The sequence below is a fragment of the Arvicola amphibius genome, chromosome 3 (assembly GCF_903992535.2).
Source record: "Arvicola amphibius chromosome 3, mArvAmp1.2, whole genome shotgun sequence".
NCBI classification, from domain to species: Eukaryota; Metazoa; Chordata; class Mammalia; order Rodentia; family Cricetidae; genus Arvicola; species Arvicola amphibius.
In genome coordinates this window covers 171,245,568-171,263,888 of record NC_052049.1, presented here as the reverse complement: position 1 = coordinate 171,263,888, position 18,321 = coordinate 171,245,568, and the positions used below count along the sequence as shown (strand labels likewise).

At 42.0% G+C, this 18,321-nt stretch overlaps 1 protein-coding gene across 1 annotated transcript in view; it reads right to left on the bottom strand.

Annotated features, from left to right (window-relative positions):
• The window catches only part of Cpne4 (copine 4), a 353,867-nt gene that overhangs the window by 38,676 nt on the left and 296,870 nt on the right, over positions 1–18,321 (bottom strand). Inside the window, exons 7-9 of the mRNA XM_038322752.1 lie at positions 7,991–8,089; positions 3,655–3,741; positions 2,606–2,665 (exon numbers count right to left, since the gene is read on the bottom strand). Of these exons, the coding sequence (XP_038178680.1) occupies positions 2,606–2,665; positions 3,655–3,741; positions 7,991–8,089 (246 nt within the window). The remainder of the gene's footprint in view (positions 1–2,605; positions 2,666–3,654; positions 3,742–7,990; positions 8,090–18,321) is intronic.

Below are 18,321 nucleotides of genomic sequence, written 5' to 3'. Positions count from 1 at the left end.
GAAGGTCACACATTCAGAATAATTGCGTGACACAAATTGGCTTTGATGTGGAAAAGGACACAAGTTCAATAGGAATGGAAATGGGTTGAATTCAGGAGGAATTAGGTAAAAATGATCAAAATCCATTGCATGAAATTCTCAAAGAACTAATAGAATGAGTCGGGATGTGGTCCAGGAAGCCTGTGGGGTAGCTAATTCTCTGCAGCACAGCTCCAAGGGCAAAGCAAGCCTGTGAAGGTTGAATAAGGAATTGTTCAAGAGCCTAGGATCTACAGAATCTAAAACAAACTGAAATCAATAGAGCTTTCCCTTGGAAACCTATAAATAGTTTTCTGACATCAGTCTTTTGCCTAATATCTTGGGAAACTATTTCAGGGGCTCTCCTTGACAAATTTTCTTGCTTCACTACTTCCCTGTAGATAGACATAGATCAGTAATAAGCCTATCACACAGGTGTTGTTGAGGGGTGTGCCCACAGGACACGTTCTTGTTGCCTTCATTATATACCCATGTACATGCAGGAGGGGAGGTGGTTCCATCACTAGAGAATCTTAGACTTTATAGCAGTGACCAGCTTCTGTAAGCATTCCAAAGTAGCTGGCAATGCTGAGTTCAGATAGACATTAAAACAGAAAGAAGTTATCTTAGTGTTCTGCTGCTGTGCAGAGACACCATGACAACTCTTTTAAAGAAAAACATGTAATTGGTGCTGGCTCACAGGATCAGAAGTTTAGCCCATTACTGTCATGGTTAGAAGGATGGTAGCACTCAGGCAAATGTGTCACTGGAGAAGGAGCTAAGAGTTCTAAATCTGAAGGCAGCAGGAAGAGAGAGTGACACTGGGCCTGGCTTAAGCTTCTGAAACTTCAAAGCTCATCCTCAGTGATACACTTCCACTGACAAACCACACATACTCTAACAAGGCTACATGTCCTAATCCTTTCAAATAATGCCACTCCCTATGGGCTTATGGGGGACATTTTCATTCAAACTGCCATGTAAGTCTTTTGTTAAAGAGACCCTGGCCCATCAAATGGTCATCTGTTTCAATTTCCTCTTTTAGTCTTGTGACCCACTATCCATGGTCCTGGGAATAAATGGATTTTGTCAGTTTTGTTGTACCCAAACACATATAAAATTTAAACAACTCATTTTCCATGTTTTCTTCATGTGGCTGATTCGGTCACAAGAACTAAAGAGAGCTCAGCTTCACAAGTACAGTCCTGTAAGAAGATAGCTAAGTACAAATTCCATCTCTTCAATGTTATAATCCATATTGCTTTCCTGTGCATTCAATACACCTATATTTTGTTATCTGAGTATGTTCTTCCTGAAAGTTACATCTGCCTATATCTCAGAACATTTTTGAATACGGAGTGAATGAAGACAAGTTGTTCCAGGTCAGATGGATACAATTTTTGTATGTGCATGTGTTTCATGGCAATCGTGTAGAGGATGGGGCCCACATGTATGAGTTGGTTTGCTCTTTCCATAGTGTGAGTCCTGGGGAGCAAATTCAAGTCATTAGCCTTTCTGGCAAGTTCCTTTACCCACTGAGTCATATCACAGTCTCCTTCATTTATAATTAAAAGAGAATCAACCATCTAAGCCAAACACACATAGTAGTGTCTAAATCCCACAAGACCATGAATTACAAATAGAAGATGATCCTCAATTCACCTGCTGAGACTAGATACCCGTTCTCTCTCAACCTGATTTAACTTGGTCTTCCAGTCTTTGAAATTTCCTTTTCATTGCCTGAGAAAGCATTTGGATAGCTTTCCTTTGCTACTGCTCAGTGGGTTTGACAATGATGCCTCTGTTAGTTACATGAACATAACCAAGGCATCTGTCTTAGCTTGTAGGAGAGTCTTCTATCTATCTGTTGCTTTCATTGGTTAATTAATAAAGAAAACTGCTTGGCCTGATAGGTCAGAACATAGGTAGATAGGGAAGACAGAACAGAATTGTGGAAAGAAGAAAGCAGAGACAGGAATACGCCATGAAGCTCTGGCCCAAAATGGACGTAGGTTAGAATCTTCCTGGTAATCCACCACTTCGTGGTGCTACATAGATTATTAGAAATGGGTTAATCAAGATGTGAGAATTAGCCAACAAGAGGCTGGAACTAATGGGCCAGGCAGTATTTAAATGAATACAGTTTGTGTGTTGTTATTTCGGGGTATAAGCTAGCTAGCCAGGCAGCTGGAAGCTGGGCTGTGGGAAGTGGCCCACCGCTCATTTTACTACATAGATCAGTCGAATAGAGCAGCATGGCTTGCTTCCTTTCCATCCTTCTGTCTAGCCATGGGCTCTGGCAATCTACAGACTGCCAGCCATCTCATAGCTCATGTAGTTGCTTTAGAAAATGAAAGCACAAGGGGGCCTTTCCAATCCATCTGAGGTTGAGGAGCAGGGATCATACTCACCAGAAGGAGCAGGAATACGGCATCACTTTCAAAACAAGGTCTCATGTCATACTCTAGCAATAGGGCTTTAAAACGTGCTTAGGAGTTTGAAAAACTGTTGTCTATGCATGTCCTCAAACCCAACAACATTCCCATGCCTTATTCCCCAAATAAGAACAAACATAAAAACAACTTACTGTAAACTGGATTTGGCAGCCACCCATGATATAGTCCAAGAAGGAATGCATCTTGTGGATCTACATGGGAGAGGCCTGGATTAGTAACAGCATGATCTCTTTTCCTGCAGACTGAAGGTATGGGTTGCTGTGGTGGTATGAATAGGTATACTCTGCCCCCCGTAGACTCGTGTTCTGAATGCTTAGCCTATAGGGAGTGGCACCATTATGAGGTGTGGCCTTGTTGCATGGCCTTGCTGGAAGAAGTGTGACATGGTGGAGGCAGATTTTGAGGTCTTGTGCTCAAACTCTGCCCAGTGCAGGACCTAGTTCACTGACTGTTGCCTGCAGATCAAGATGTAGAACTCTTAGCTTCTTCTCTAGCACCATGTCTGCCTCAATGCCACCATGAAGATAATGGACTAAACCTATGAAGCTGTAAGCCAGAACCCAATTACATGTTTTCCTTTGTGAGAGTTGACCTTTGTGGTCATAGTGTTTCTTCATAGCATTAGAAACCCTAACTAAGACATCTGCCAGGTCAAGAAAAGGGATAAAAGGATATCTGTGGAGGGTTCTTCAATGTCCATACAGATGGGCCCAGGAAATCTGCAGATTCCACCCTCTGCTCCCTTTATTTGGGCTTATCTATTGCTTTAATTGACAACTACCTTTGGGCTGAGACCTAAACCATGTTTTCAATAGTCATTACTATTTTAGAATAAGGAATGCCTCATACTTAATAACTCTTCCCCATACAATTTGAGTATCTTTCTTGAACACTGTCCTGTGCATAGAAGGGCCTGAGCTATCACCTCCACTTTGCTGTTCTTTTGGGCCAGGATAGTTTCTGGGAATGGGAAGGTAGCATTGGTCTGTCACAGCTCTTAGGCCATTCATAATCATATTTAATTTCCTTTGTCTGGTGCTACATTGATTTTATGAATTTTGTCTTAGAGAAGGTCATTCTCTTGTAAAACTTCTTCCAATTTGATCACACGACTTGAACTTCTTCCCCAAGACTACTCTAGCATTGTGCTCCTGGCAGGGAGGGGATTATACATACATACCTTACACTGATTCAGAATCACCATGCCTGAGTTCTTGTAATTCTTCTTCTTGGCCTTGTACTTGGGGTTGATGCATTCCCATTGTACCTACAGCATAAAGGGTCACATGTGAGTGCCTTCAAAAAGAAGCCAAGTCTTTCAATGAGGTCAAGCTTCTGGGGACAAGCACATGGAACTGGATAGCTGGAAAGTAGCCTTGAGGTGGTAACTCTGGCATTCGGGAAAATGGCAAAGGAGAGAAATTGACAGAGACAAAGGCATCTGGTGCATATCCATGCTTTCATTTTCCATCTATGTGTCCTCTCCTGGGTTGTTTGACTCCTCTGTGCCTTGGATTTCTCTTCTTTTAAACTGAATTCATGGTCCCTCAGTTCTGAGCCTTTCCCTTGGCTCTGACCCCAGAGGACATTTCATGAAAGACAGAATCAAAGCTTTGGGAAGGACTAAGAACTGAGGAATTAACTGGTAACTGTCTAGAACAATTTTCAGCTCTTCCAGACTACAGAAGATTTCATGAGGCAGAAGTAATTGAGAGTCAAACACTCAACATTCACTGGACGTTTCTGTTCATGATCCTGAAGGAGATGGACCCTGAGGCTTCCACTTGGGATACAAAAGTTTATTCTTGACAATCAAAAGGAAGCAGCTTTGGAGGAAGACATAGCAGCCTAGACTGACACTTCATTGGCCTCCAGTGGCCTCAGTGCCCATGCACTGGTTATATGACTTTTTTGGCCAATGGGACACTAAAAATGTTGTGAGAATAGAAGCTAGAAAACACCACTGTTCTGAAACTGCCTTTTATTGCTTGTAAGTTTTGTTCTGCCACTTTATAAAAAAATTTATACATTGCAGGATAAAACCACCACCACCACCTCTGCCTCTAGTGCCACCACTGCTGTGACCACCACCACCAACATAACAACAACAAAAACAGACATCACATGGAGAGCTTCACCAGCCATCTCTGCTGCTTATGCACAAAAGCATGAGAGTGTCGTGGCATCATAGGAGACACTATCCTGAGTTGTAGAAGAAAGAGGCAGCTTGTTTGTTCTCGGCTGCTCAGCCCCGAAATAAACACCTAGAAACTCTATTAATTAAATCACTGCTTGGCCCATTAGCTCTAGCTTCTTATTGGCTAACCCTTACATTTTAATTTAACCCATTTCTATTAATCTGTGTATTGTCACATGGCTGTGGCTAACCTGGTAAAGTTCCAGTGTCTGTCTCTGGCGGGGCTACATGGCTTCTCCCTGACTCCACCTCCTTTCTCCCAGCATTCAGCTTAGTTTTTCCCACCTAGCTCTACTCTACCCTACCACAGGCCTAAGACAGTTTCTTTATTAACCAGTGTTATTCACAGCATACAGAGGGGAATCCCACATCCCTGGGTGAACCAGACAAAATTGTCAACCAAGAAAATGTGAAGTAATAATGACTGCTTTCAGGTAGGAAGTTAGTGGGCAATTAGTTACTCAGCAGCAGATAACAGTAGCGCCTTACCACCAAGGAGGCCCCAGACACGACACTGAACCACTTCCCTGCTGACTCCGAGACTCACACATCAGTATTATCACTCTGATGACCCCTCCAGCAGGGTCCTGGAGGGGCCCTCCTATTTGGTGTTGCAAAACTTTCCCTTGAACTCCTCAAAATAAAGATGCTTATGAGATACTTAAGAATTAATGAAGATTAGTTAAGAAATTACCCTGTTCTGTCAGCATGCTGACCCGGGCAAAGAAAGGGAAGGTGAACAATGGAGGTCCCCAGGTTCAAGTCTTCCACTCTCCTGCCTGTCAGCTCTCCCTATTTACTCAACACCTTCACTCAGTCTTAACCCTTTCTCTTTGATGGCACCTAAGACACCTTTTCAGATAAGCCATCCTCCAGGGTAGTTCCTCTAAAACCTGATTCTCTGACTGTCTTCTTCACCAACTGGACCTCCCTTCCGCAAAACTTCCCTTCTTAGGATCATTGCATCATTCTTTCCCTTCCTCCCATTCGCTCCCATTCCCCATCTCTCAACAAATCTTACAGTTCTTAAATCTCATTACTTTAGTCTCTGTCCAGTGCCATGCAGTCCAGGTCATTATCACATCTTGTCCTACTATGATAGTGGCTGCCTAACCAGGTACTTCCTCTTCTCTGTAAATGCTTACACACAAGTCAAAGCCCCCCCCCCCCGTATGTGTGTGTATGGGTGCACATGTATGTAGAGGCCAGAGACCCACCTCAGGTGTTGATCCTCAGGAGTTATCCACCTTTTCTTTTGAGATATAATCATTCATTGGCCTGGAGCTCCCCAAGTAAGCTAGGTAAGCCTCAGCTGGTAAGCCTCAGCTATCCTCCTGTCTTCACCTCCCTAGTGCAGAGCATGCCTGACTTTCTAACATGGGCTCTGGGGATCAAACTTGGGCCTTGATGCTTATACAGCGATCATTCTACCAACTTAGGGTTAGGGCGAGCTATTGCCCCACGACAGCGAATGCAATCCTTCAGCAAATTCAAACCAGTTTAATCCTTTCCAGCATCACACAATGAAACTTTCTGCAATGATGGAGATAACCCATGCCCTCGTCATCCAATATGACAGCCATCAGGTGCATGAGGCTACTGAGCACTTGGAGGGTGGCTAATATTACTGACAGGTTGATTTAATTACATAGGCACATGTGGTTGGTGGCCACTGTACTGCAGATCACAGTTTGAAGGTGTCCTCTTAGCATTCAGGTGAAGCTATTAGAGCCAGCTTGTCCTGGCCTCTGCTGTCTTGACCACTTTCCATGTAAGGTCACCTCATCCTCTCTGCACCCGTTATTCTGGTCCTTTTGTATGTTCTCAAGCACACCAAGCTTTTTCCTACCTCAGTACCTCAAAGCATTCTTCTGTCTTCCTGAATTGCTTTTCCCTTACTCATTGCCAGATGGGCTTCTTATCTTTAAAGGATCTGAAACTAAATGTTACCTTTTACCTTGTAACTCATTTTGTAACTAAACTGTTTTCTTCTTATTTTTTAAAAAGTCACATATATCTACCTGTCTATTTGGATATGCATGTGTGTGTATTTCTGTGTATGTATATGTATGTGCACATGTGAAAGATCCACACACATGTGTGGATGTCAGATGATAACTTACAGGAGTTGGTCCTCTCCTTCTACTTTTTGAATCCTGGAGATCAAGCTACCATTAGACTTGGTAGCAAGTACCTTTACTGGAGGAGCCAGCTTCTGAATCCTGTCTTTCTTTTTTAACTAACACCCTTCACAAGTTGTAAATATTTTTTAGGGTTTTGTTTATTTGGTTCATATTTAGACTCTACTTTGGCTCCCATTGGTCTGTTAGCTTCAGGAGAGTAGAGACAATGTTGGCATGGCTGGTCACTGCCCACCTAGAGCTGGGCACAGCAGATGTAAAATCACCAAAGAAAAGAATTGCCCCGCCATATAAATGTGTCAGCACAGGCACAGAGCCTTGAGGTGGAATCAAATTCTCCTGGTATCTCTGGGATAGAAAAAAGTACAGTGGCATGCATTTCATGGCCTCAGTGGGAGTTACAGATTTATCTCTGTTTATCTGGAAGCGTCTAGGCTTAGTGGTCTTCAGTCATGATGAATGTTAGAATTCTACTTTCAATGGCCTCTTGGGAACCTAAAGATGAAATGTTTCCCCTACTTATTGATTTGACTATTTCTGTTTATAGAGGAGAGCAAGAGGCAGCTTTATGAGACACATTGGAGCTGCAGCAGGTGGTGTTGGGAAGCTGGCATTGGCTTGTTAGCTCGATAGGGCCTGACTCTGTGCGTTTACTGCAGCAGCAGTTTCTCTAAGCTGTGTTCCTTATTATCCAGGGAGTGACGGCTTATCATTTAGTGTTGACTTTAATTGTGGCCCTTGGGAAAGTAATGCTACTTTCCCAAGATGGCATAGCTAAAGGAAATTAGACACTTATTCATTGAACCACCCAATGAATTGAAATAGAGAAACTTCTACTTCAGGGTGATGTCTTGACAAGGTCACAGGATGGTTTTTATTAGGATTGTTCTAGAATCATATCCCACAATTCTCCATTTCCATCAGACTCAATCATGGAAGATTTGACTTCAGCATTTTCAATTTTTTTTGGTTGTTTTTCTAGACAGGGTTTCTCTGTAGCTTTGGAGCCTCTCCTGGAAGTAGCTTTTGTAGACCAGGCTGGCCTTGAACTCATGGAGACCTGCCTACCTCTGCCTCCCAAGTGCTGGGATAAAGGTGTGTGCCGCCACTGTCCAGCTAGCATTTCCATTTTTAGCTAAAGGTGCATTCTAGAGAGTGTCTGGGGTAACAACACCTACCTGTTTCCCTTCCATGGCTCCTCTCATCTCCTTGAAAGTGGAGGTGAATTCTCCGATAAAGTCATGCTTGCCATTGGAGTCCCAATCCCACACTATGCACTGCAAGACAAAAGGATGATTGTTTTTCCCCCAAGATTTTTTTTTAATCACAGCAGCTACAGGCAGAGTGAACTTTATGAGGAGGAGTATATCAAAGCTGTTTGCTCTGTACTAAAGCTTGATGTAATATCCCATTGGTTTCTGTAGTGCTTTACTTGTCTTTGTTAGCGACAACATCATTCACTGTGCTAACCTAGCAGTGTTTTCAGAAGCCAGTAAGACCCAGAGGAGAAAGTTGTGACCGGCTGGAAGGGCTGTCTAGCGAATGTCAGCCTGAGTCTTGAAGGTAGCTGTCCGGCCTCCGATTCAGATGCCTTTTCTCCCTGATTATGATAAAAAATATTTTAAGACCCATCACAGATAATCTCTGGTTTACAGCTGGAGAACATATCTGAGTTCATGGATTCATAGCTTTCAGAACAGTGGCCTGTTAGCGATTTTGATTGAATGGCATTATTCTTATTTTTTTCTATTTTGTGGATGATAAAAGTAAATGCCAACAAAAGCAGATGAAAAGGTCAAAAAGTGAAAGCTTTCATGGCACCTTCAAGAGAAATGGATGGATAGCAGTGACCAATAAATAAACCACACTGTTAAATATCACACATCCATCACCCAGTTGTGGTTGTTCACATCTAACAAGAGAGATCCATCTACAACTGTAATGGGTAGAATCTGGGTATCCTAGCAATACTTCCTATAGTGACAAGATTAAGTCAAAAAGCTTTCTGATTGGCTGCACTGCTAGATAATTAGGAACAAAGGAATAAGTACTACCCCCAGATACAGTCTTACACATTTAATTTTTTGTTAAGATAGATTGCACCTACATCATGTAGTTACTACAAACTGAAAATGGCCTCCATTCCCAGTATTTGTCTTTACCCTCACACGTCACACACTGGTTCTCCCCATGCTGCCTGCTACACATTGCTTGGCTCCATTCCTTCTCTTCTTTTCTGTACTTCTTCTTAACCTGTTACTACAATAGCCACCCAGGTGGTCTCCTGGCCTCCCCTGTATTTCTCCATCCTCATGATCTATTAATTATGCTAATTACTTCATTTGAGTAAAAATGAGTATCAGCTAATACGTCTTCCAGACTTTCCATGATCTTTTTGCCATCAGTACTTCCAAATTTATCCCTTACAATCCATGCTTATGATATTTTAAAAATAATTTTTAAACAATAAAAAGTGATGTGGGTGGAAATGCAAAAGACTTATTTTGCTAAGACTTTAATTTTTCTGTTTGAGGCATTGTGAAAAAACTAATTTCTCAGCTTCTCTCTTCTTAAGCATGGAGGATTTGTTAGATAATCCTTTTGCTTAGAAAATATTAATAATACTTTCTGTGAAAAAAGAATGTATCAGCACAGATCAGAATGGAACAGGTGAGGAACTAAATTGCTTTGCTGAAACAGTAAGGACAGTCTTAATTTTTCTCTGGTAACTAGAGACCCAGGGGTGAAGGCTGAGAATAATTCCAGAAGTTTTCACCAGAAGGCTGAAGACAGGCCCCTGTGCATTGGGACACGAGTGTGTTCTGAGACCCATGCATTGAAGCCCCATGTTTGGTCTCCACCCTGGGTCACTAGTAGAACATGGTGTAACTTTCAGGAGCTTGGGCAGAGAAGAAAGTTATGTGCCTGGGCTGTGCCCGGGAAGTAGATATTAAGGACGTGTATTAGTTATTTTCTTGTTGCTTTCAATAAAGCACCATGACCCCAAGTAACTTATTTTGACTTATAGTTCCTGAGGGAGAGTCTGTAATGATGGGAGACATGACAGAAGATGGGCATGGCTATTGGAACAGGAAGCTGAGAGGTCACATATTTATCCTCACACACGAAACCGAGGGCAAACTGAAACCAGGGCAAGGCTATATACTATTAAAGCTGCTCCCTCCCCAATGATGTACTTCCTCCAACAAGATTCCACTTTCTAAAAGTTCCACAACCTCCCCAAACAGTGTCACCAACCAGGGACCAAGCATTCAAATATGTGAACCAATGGGAAACATTTTCATTCAAACACAAGACCCTGGACTTCCTTCTTCCTTTTTTCGTTTCCCAGTCACCTTGAGATGAGCAGGTCTCCTTGGTCATCTGCTCTCACCGTGGTGAGACTTGGACCTTTGACTTGGACCCGAAAGCCATGGGCCTACTGACCATGTATTGCAGCTGCCAGAACTGCAAGTTAAAAGCAATCTTTTCTCTTACTGAGTTGACAACCTCAGGTGTTTTTGTCGCAATGACAGAATATTGACTAACAGTCAGAGTCAGCAAATGAGGTGGAAGGTGGTAAAACAAGCAAACAAACAAATAAAAAACAAACAAGAAACCCACAAAACTTTGGAAACAATGATGTCTGACTCGATTCCCTAGTGTTGCCACCATGCCCTGTCTCCTGCCAGCCCTGAGACTTCTGCCCCCACAACACTGTGTTTCTAAAAACATTCTACCTTAATTGAGGGAAGCTCTCTCATTGAACTCAGGTCTTGTTAATTTGGCTATACTGGCTGGCCATCAAGCCTGACGAATCCCTCTGTCTCTCCAGTTACTTGTAGAATAAACAGTGAGTGCCATGCTCATGTCCTGGGGTCATAAGAGAAAGCAGAATGAAATAGAAGGGGACATACCAGAAAGCAGTGATCGAGAACTGAGTGGATATCAGGAGTGTGGAGCTGGGCTGGCAGGTGAATCTGAGGAGTGGAAAACCACTAAAATACTGGAGAGGTCACTGACTTGTGTGGTGACATAGATTTTAGTTCTTGAGTGTATCACTGTGTGTTTGTGTATATACACATTTCTGTATATGTTGTATAGCTATGGGTGTGGGTATGCATGCATGCATGTAAATCAGAGGTCAACAATGTCTTCTAATAACATTCTACTTTAATTGAGGGAGGCTCTCTCATTGAACTCAGGTCTTGTTAATTTGGCTATACTGGCTGGCCAGCAAGCCCGAGGTATCCTTCTGTCTCTCCAGTACTAGGATTATAAATACACATTGCCACACCCAGCTTTATAGACATAGGTGCTAGGATCAAGATTACATGGCAAACACTTTGTTGATTCAGCCATCTCCCCAACCTTTCAATTTCTCTTACTTAGAGTTTATTATTGAAACATACTATGTACATGTAAGGTATTATAAAAACCATAATAAAACATTTAGAAATCATTTAAATTTTGTACATGACTATTAAAAGGAGTTAAGTAGGATTGTTCTTTGAGAAGCCCACATCCATGATATCTGTGTTTTATTCTTTCTTTGAGTGCCTTTCTTTTCTATTTTTAAATAAACCCTAATTCTGCTTCAAAACAAAAACCACCACAACAAAAAATAGAACCCCACAAAGAAAATGGAAAATTCGCTAAAAATAATTTCTTAAAAATTTACACTATGTTTTTGTCTTTCAGTTTCTTCAGTTGACAAATTCTAAAAGTGAATTACTACCACAGAAAATTGAAGATTCTCTTAATTAAAGAAAAAAAGACCCTCTCATGTCTGAAGCTTGCCTCCCGTGCTGTGAATTTACCGTTTTCCTCCCAGTCACAGAGGAAGGCTACATTTCTCTTTTCCCCTAGAGTTTGGGAGTGGCCATAGGACCTGCGCTAGGTGATGGAGTACAAGGAAAAGTTTAAAACACTTTCAGAAGGAAGCATGAGGGACCAGAATGTGTTTTCATGTTTTACCTCTGTCTGTGCCTTGGTGATCAACACCATGGTAGCTGTTGTTGTTGGCCTGAGACCTTCACTAAGGGTTTCCCAGCCCAGCTCCCTGATGGCTCATGGTAGACATATATGCACACAGGAAACAGATCTCTGCTGCTCTTGGCCCCTGAGATTAGTGCCCAGTCTGCTGGGGACCACTTAGATAGAGAATAGCCATAGGCCAAAAGCAGGAAAAAGATGTTTGAAAGAAGGAAGCAAACAAATGCTTAATAATAAAAACCCAAATAATAAAAATGAGTCTGTTTCATTGCTAGGAATGTCTAAGCAGAAGTGTTGGGGGGGAGGGGGTTCTACATACAGGACACAGTGGGGAAAATCTAAGTGAGAAAGCAGTGAGGGACTTTGGGCATGTCTTTGAGCTGTCATCCCACTTGGGTACAACAAGGCTGGTTCTGGTTGCAGGATGCAAAGGGTGCAATGAAGTCAAAGAAAGGTTTTGCTTATTTTGGTTGAAATGCTAAGTGAGCCAAACAGTTTGTGTCATACGATTGGTCTATAGTCATTTTCTTGATTGAAGACTGATGTGGGAGGGCCCAGAGCCCTAGGGATTGTGACACTCCTGGGCATGTGGTTATGGACTGTATAGAAGGCCAGGTTGTGGGTCATGGGGAGCAAGCCAGTAAGCAGCATTCCTCCATAGCCTTTGCTTCAGTTCTTGCCAAGCAGAGTTCTTGCTTAGTTTCCTTCCTGAACGACTGTGACCAAGACATGTAAAGTCAAATAAACCCTTTTCTCCCCAAGTTGTTTTTGGTCATGGTATTTATCACAGCAAACTGGGACATTAAGCAATGCAATATAGCTTCGGGGAGAATTGTGAGAATCCTTTCCAGTTCTTCAAATAGACAGTGGGGAAAAGCTCCAGTCATTTGCAAAGTAGCTTAGGAAAAGGATTAGGTTAGTCACATTGTACAATACTGTGAATTGATGTGCTATAATAATATTAATGAGATCTCTCTACCCCTTCCATCTTCCTCCCCTTGTCTGTCTGTCTTTGCCAGTCTCTCCTTAGAGACAGTCACTCATTACATGGAGTAAGAACCCAAAGAAAGCTTATTTGGCCTAGACATAAAAGAGAGGCTCCTGGGACTTCTGCTGAAGGCTTCTAACAACTGCATCCCACCTATTGCCTGAATCTGACACTCAGAGACTTACTCTTTGCCTTTGGGAGGAGCTCATTAACAGGCACAGAAGACAGATGCAAAGGAGAGAAAGGAAATGGAGGGAACCCTTTAAGCATTGTTTTGCATAGGCAAAGAGAACCCGAGCCCCTTCTTTAGGGAAGTGGCACAAACATGTTACTTTGATTTCCCGTCATGTATGGGTTACTTTTCCCTCCTTCACCTGCCAATCACAGCTTCCCAGATGTCTGTAATGTGCTCTCTAGCTGGTGAAGAAAGTGAGGACCAATGAACCCTCCTAGGGATGATGAATGGAGCGCTCTCTCTCTCTCTCTCTCTCTCTCTCTCTCTCTCCTTTCTTTCTTCCTTCTTTCCCTTCCTCCCTCCCTCTCTCTCTCCCTCCTTCCCTCCCTCCCTCCCTCCCTCCTTCCTTCCTCCCTTCCTTCCTCCCTCCCTCCCTCCCTCCCTCCCTCCCTCTCTCCCCCATCTCTCTTTTCTTCCTCCCTTCCTCCCTTCCTCCCTCCCTCCCTCCCTCCCTCCCTCCCTCCCTCCCTCCCTCCCTCCCTCCCTCTCTCCCTCCCTCCCTCTCTCTTTCTTTTCTTCCTTCCTCCCTCCCTCCCTCCATTCTTGTGTATGTGTGTGTGTGTTTATTTTCATTTTGTTTTTTGATATAGGATTTCTCTGTGTATATCCCTGGTTGACGTGGAACTTGCTCTGTAGACTAGGCTGGCCTCAAGCTCACAGAGCTTGTCCCCACCTCCCAAGTACTGCTGGGATTAAAGATATGCACCACCACTGGCTTGGCCCTGCTTTTTAAGGTAGTAAGTTTCTCTTAACATAGCCGTTGAGAAATTTTATTTTGAACATTCTCACAAGGGGTCCCAAAGGAAGGAAGACACCGAGGCAGGTAGACTTAAAAAAAATGCTATGTCCTCAATTACTTCCTGCCGCTGAGCTCTGAGCAGCCGAGAAAGAAGAGCAGCTTGGTGAAAGCAAGCAGACCAACCCTTGACACATCTGGGAGAGCTCAGTTTTGCAAAGTTATCGGCAAGCTGGAAAGTTCTCCCAGGTCCCAGAGGAGCTAGGGCTAGAATCTGCAAACTTATAAGCTTAGCAGAAGGCTGATCAATACTCTTCTTACAGACAAGGGGGCTGGTGATTGCCTTAGTTCCTTTTCCTTCTGCTGTAGTAAAACACTCGGTGAAACTTATGGGAGAAAAGGCTTCTTCTGGCTCATAATTCAAGGGTACAGTCCATCATGGTGGTGATGTCTTGGGGGAAGAACTTGAAGTAACTAATCACATCATATCTTGGTCAGGAAATAGAGAGCAGAGGGTACGTGCTACTTGTGGGGTTCTTTCCTTCACTTGTATAGATTGTAGAAGTGGACCTTCCTATCCGAGTTAACACAACCATGATACCACCCTATGGGCATTCTGAGAAGTCTACTTTTCAAGTGACTCTACAGTTTTTGCCAAGGGGACAAATTTAACAATTACAGGGTCTAGACAGAGTTTCTACAAATCTGTTCAGTACAGTAAGGATCAAACTCAGTCCTTCTAGAACCTCACTGATCTCATCACTACTACACAAAGAGCAAAGTTTTCATGATTAAAAAGTGCAGGATGCTTACTATATGTCATTCACTGCTGTGACCATGTCGTACGTATCAGAGCTTATACCCTCACATTGAGGAATAAGGATGGATTCTTATTTCATGCAAGAATAGACAACGACTTTTAGATCAATGACTTAAACAAAACCAATGCACCCCAAGAAGAGAAAACAGAGAAAAGTTTCAGGACATTGGTCCCAGCAATGACTTCTTGGGCACATTAAAAAAAAAAGAAAGCAAAAGCAGGCAAACAGAAATACAGCAGAGACCAACACAGTAAAGGGAATAATAAACGAATGAAAAGGTAATCTGTGGAATTGGGGAAATATTTGCCAAGCACAAGTCTCATAAATGGTTCATCTCCTAAGACAGGAGCCCATTCACAACAATAGAAAAATAAATAAACAAAAGTACAACAAATCAGAGAACAACAGTGGCATCACCTCTCTGGGCTTCAGCCCCTTCATGCAAAGCAGATGTTTCTGCCCATCTGCCTGGATTGTTCATAGAAAGTTGTTGAGAACACCAGAATGAGACAGGATAAGTGGCAGCACTGGGATGACTATAAATGACCCAACAAAAGAAGTTATTAGCTGGCTCTATAGGACATCTCTGAGCTAAGAGGAGAAGCAATGCTACTATGAATACATTCCATGGCGTTGGTCTAAGTGATTTTTCTCTCATGCTTTTAATTCCCTTACTTTTAAAATTAGAAATTCAGAGTGAAATGATTCACAAATTATGACCGAGTGTAAGATTCTAAAAAAATTGTGATCAACTTGAGGCAAAGCATGGTTCACATATAATAAATCAAAAAATACAGATTTTGGGGGGGTACTTATATGAATAGTGCCCAGTTTCTATAAATATGTATCACAGAAGAACATGATATATGAAGTAACTTTTCCTCTGGCCTGTGTTTCAGTTTAATGTGTTGGCAGCATCTTCATAGCTCTCATTATGCCTGGTAGAGCTAAACAATTGGCCAATGCCTTACAGAAGCTGGCCAGGCTAATTGTTTATTCATGTAGCTCATCAAAGGCTTTGTGGTGAGGGCTGAGCTTCCAGCCTCTCACTCTTCTTTCTCTTTTATGCTCTTTCCATTCCTTAATTCCTGGCAGTTTATGCACCATTGGTTATGATGAATTCAAAGCTGTGCAGATTTAACCTGACTGACCTACGGGTTGTGAAGTATTCAAAGGTCAGGGAGAGAAATACTATCTCAATTCTGTCCATAAGGAATCTGGGCCCAGAGCTCCAAAGTGAAAACGGGAGAGAAAGATACTGAGCTGCATCTACCACTTGCCAGATATGCTGCTGGACCCCTTAGTAAGGGGTTTATATTGGTTAAGTTATTCTTATTCCAATTAATTTGTGTTGTTTTCAGTTTGGGAAGTTTAGGTAAAAAAATCACCTGGGAAAATGGTGAAGATGGGAACTTTGCCATACTGCCTAGATTCCATGAAGAGTTGACTAGGCTTAGTATTAGTGGAGCTTATAAAGTACTTAAGCCAAAGAACCATTTAGAATTCAGAGAATCCCTAGCAAATGAGTCATCTGGTCAACCTCCCAAGCAGCAAAGACTCACAATTACTCTCCTGTTCTGCTATTATGACAAGTCAGCTAGTCACCCTGTCACCCTGTGCTCTTCAGCTCCCACTGCTATAACCAACTTCTTTGTTTCCAGATAACTTCTTTTGTCCATGAAGAATGATGTTCTATACAAAGTCATGGCATAGTCTCCTGTCCAACATTCCCTCCTGGCTATCCTAAGGTAAATTACTCACTTCTTATGTTTTTGGTTTTTTTAAATAAAATATGTATTTATTCCTTGAAAACTTCATACAGGTGTACAATACATTTTTATCATATTCACCATCAACTACCTCTCTGTAACTTCCCCCAGGAGCTCCCAGTCCATTACTATTTCAACTTCATGTTATTTAAAAATATTTACTATTATTATTATTATTACCTCATAAATCCAATTAGTGTTGTTCACATGTGCATGGATATGAAACTATCCATTGTAGTATGAGTAGCCTACAAGGGAATGCACCTCTAAAGAAGTGCATTCCTCATCTCAATTAGCCATCAACTGCCAACTGATCCTTTACTAGGAATAGGGCCTCAGAAGTCCCTAATTCTATCCATGCTGGGACTCTGATAGGCTTGATCTAGTGGAGGACTTGTGCAGGCAACCAGAGCCATATCAGGCCCTCTTATCTGTTCTCAAGGAAGCATGGGTATAAGATACCAGTGGTAACTTTCAGATAGGGAAGCCCTTGAACAGGAGCTGTGAGTAACATGTGTTTGGAAATGCCAACTGTCCAGCAAAGGACACAAATTCAATATCTAGCAGAGTCCTAGATGCCAAGTGAAGTCAAACTTCTTTCCTGTAGAAACTATAATCAATGAAAATAAATTCTACATTCAAAACACCTAATAAAGGTTTCAAGAGCTCCATTAAATACCACTTTATTCTTTTATAATCCATTCTACACTATTTTACTATTCTTTGGTGAAGGGATTTTTAATGGAGTTCCTGATGTGTTAAAAAAAAACAACAAAATCTTCCTTTTTAAATTTGGGAGTGGAGAAAAATATATAGCTCAATAAAAACAATAAAAAAGAAAAAAATTGTTGAAAATAGATTCTTTCCTCATAAAATACATCCCAACCACAGTTTCCTCCACCACCCTCCTCCCAGCTTCCCCCACCTCCCCTTTTCCCCAAGATCTAATCCCCCTCTTGGTGTGGGACAAAGGTCTATATTCTGTCAATTATATTTTAAATAAATGCTGATTGGTCAGTAGCTATGTAGGAAGTATAGGTGGGACAACCAAATAGGAAGTAGAGGCAGGTCAATGAGAACAGGAGAAGTCTGGAAAGAGGAAAGCTTGGTTCAGAATTGTGCTCCAACCACAGAACAAGAAAGATATGACTGCTTCACTGAATAAGGTACCCAGCCACGTGGCTAGCATAGACAAGAATAATGGGCTAATACAAGTTATAAGAGTTAATAAGAAGTCTGAGCTAATGGGCCAATCAGTTTATAACTAATGTAGACCTCTGTGTGATTTCTTTGGGACTTAACGATTGCGAGAACTGGGCAGCACAGAAATCCTGACAACAATCCTTCTATAGTTCCTCTTCAGAAAAGAGCAGGCCTCCAAGAGATGACAGCCAAACAGGACAAAATAAGACACAATAAGACAAAGCAAACCCCTCTCTCAAGGCTGGACAAGGCAACTCAATAGTAGGAAAGGAGTCTCAAGAACAGGCAAAAGAGCCAGAGAAACACCTGCTTCCATTGTTAGGAGTCCCACAAAACACCAATCTAATATATGTAACATATTTGCAAAGGACCTGTTGCAGACCAATGCAGTCTCTGTGTTTGCCCTTTCTGTCTCTGTGAGCCCATGTGAGAAGAGGGGGAGGAAAAACTGTAGGAGTCAGAGTAGATAGAGGACAGCAGGAGAGCATGGTCTACTGAATCAAAAATAAAATCTTTCAAAGTTTAATAGTTACATCTAAGGACCATCTGTTGGATGAAAAATTAACTTCAAGGTTACATTTTGTTTAACTAGTTGTATTGCCCTAGTGTTATCTTTCTGTGAATATTTATTACAGTACCAAGAACTTTGAGTATATTTCAGGTGACCTGAGCTTATATGATAAACAGGAAATCTAAATTCCATTTACAGTATGGTTGCTTCAAGGAAAAAGAACATTCTGAGTACACTAACTGTAAACAAAA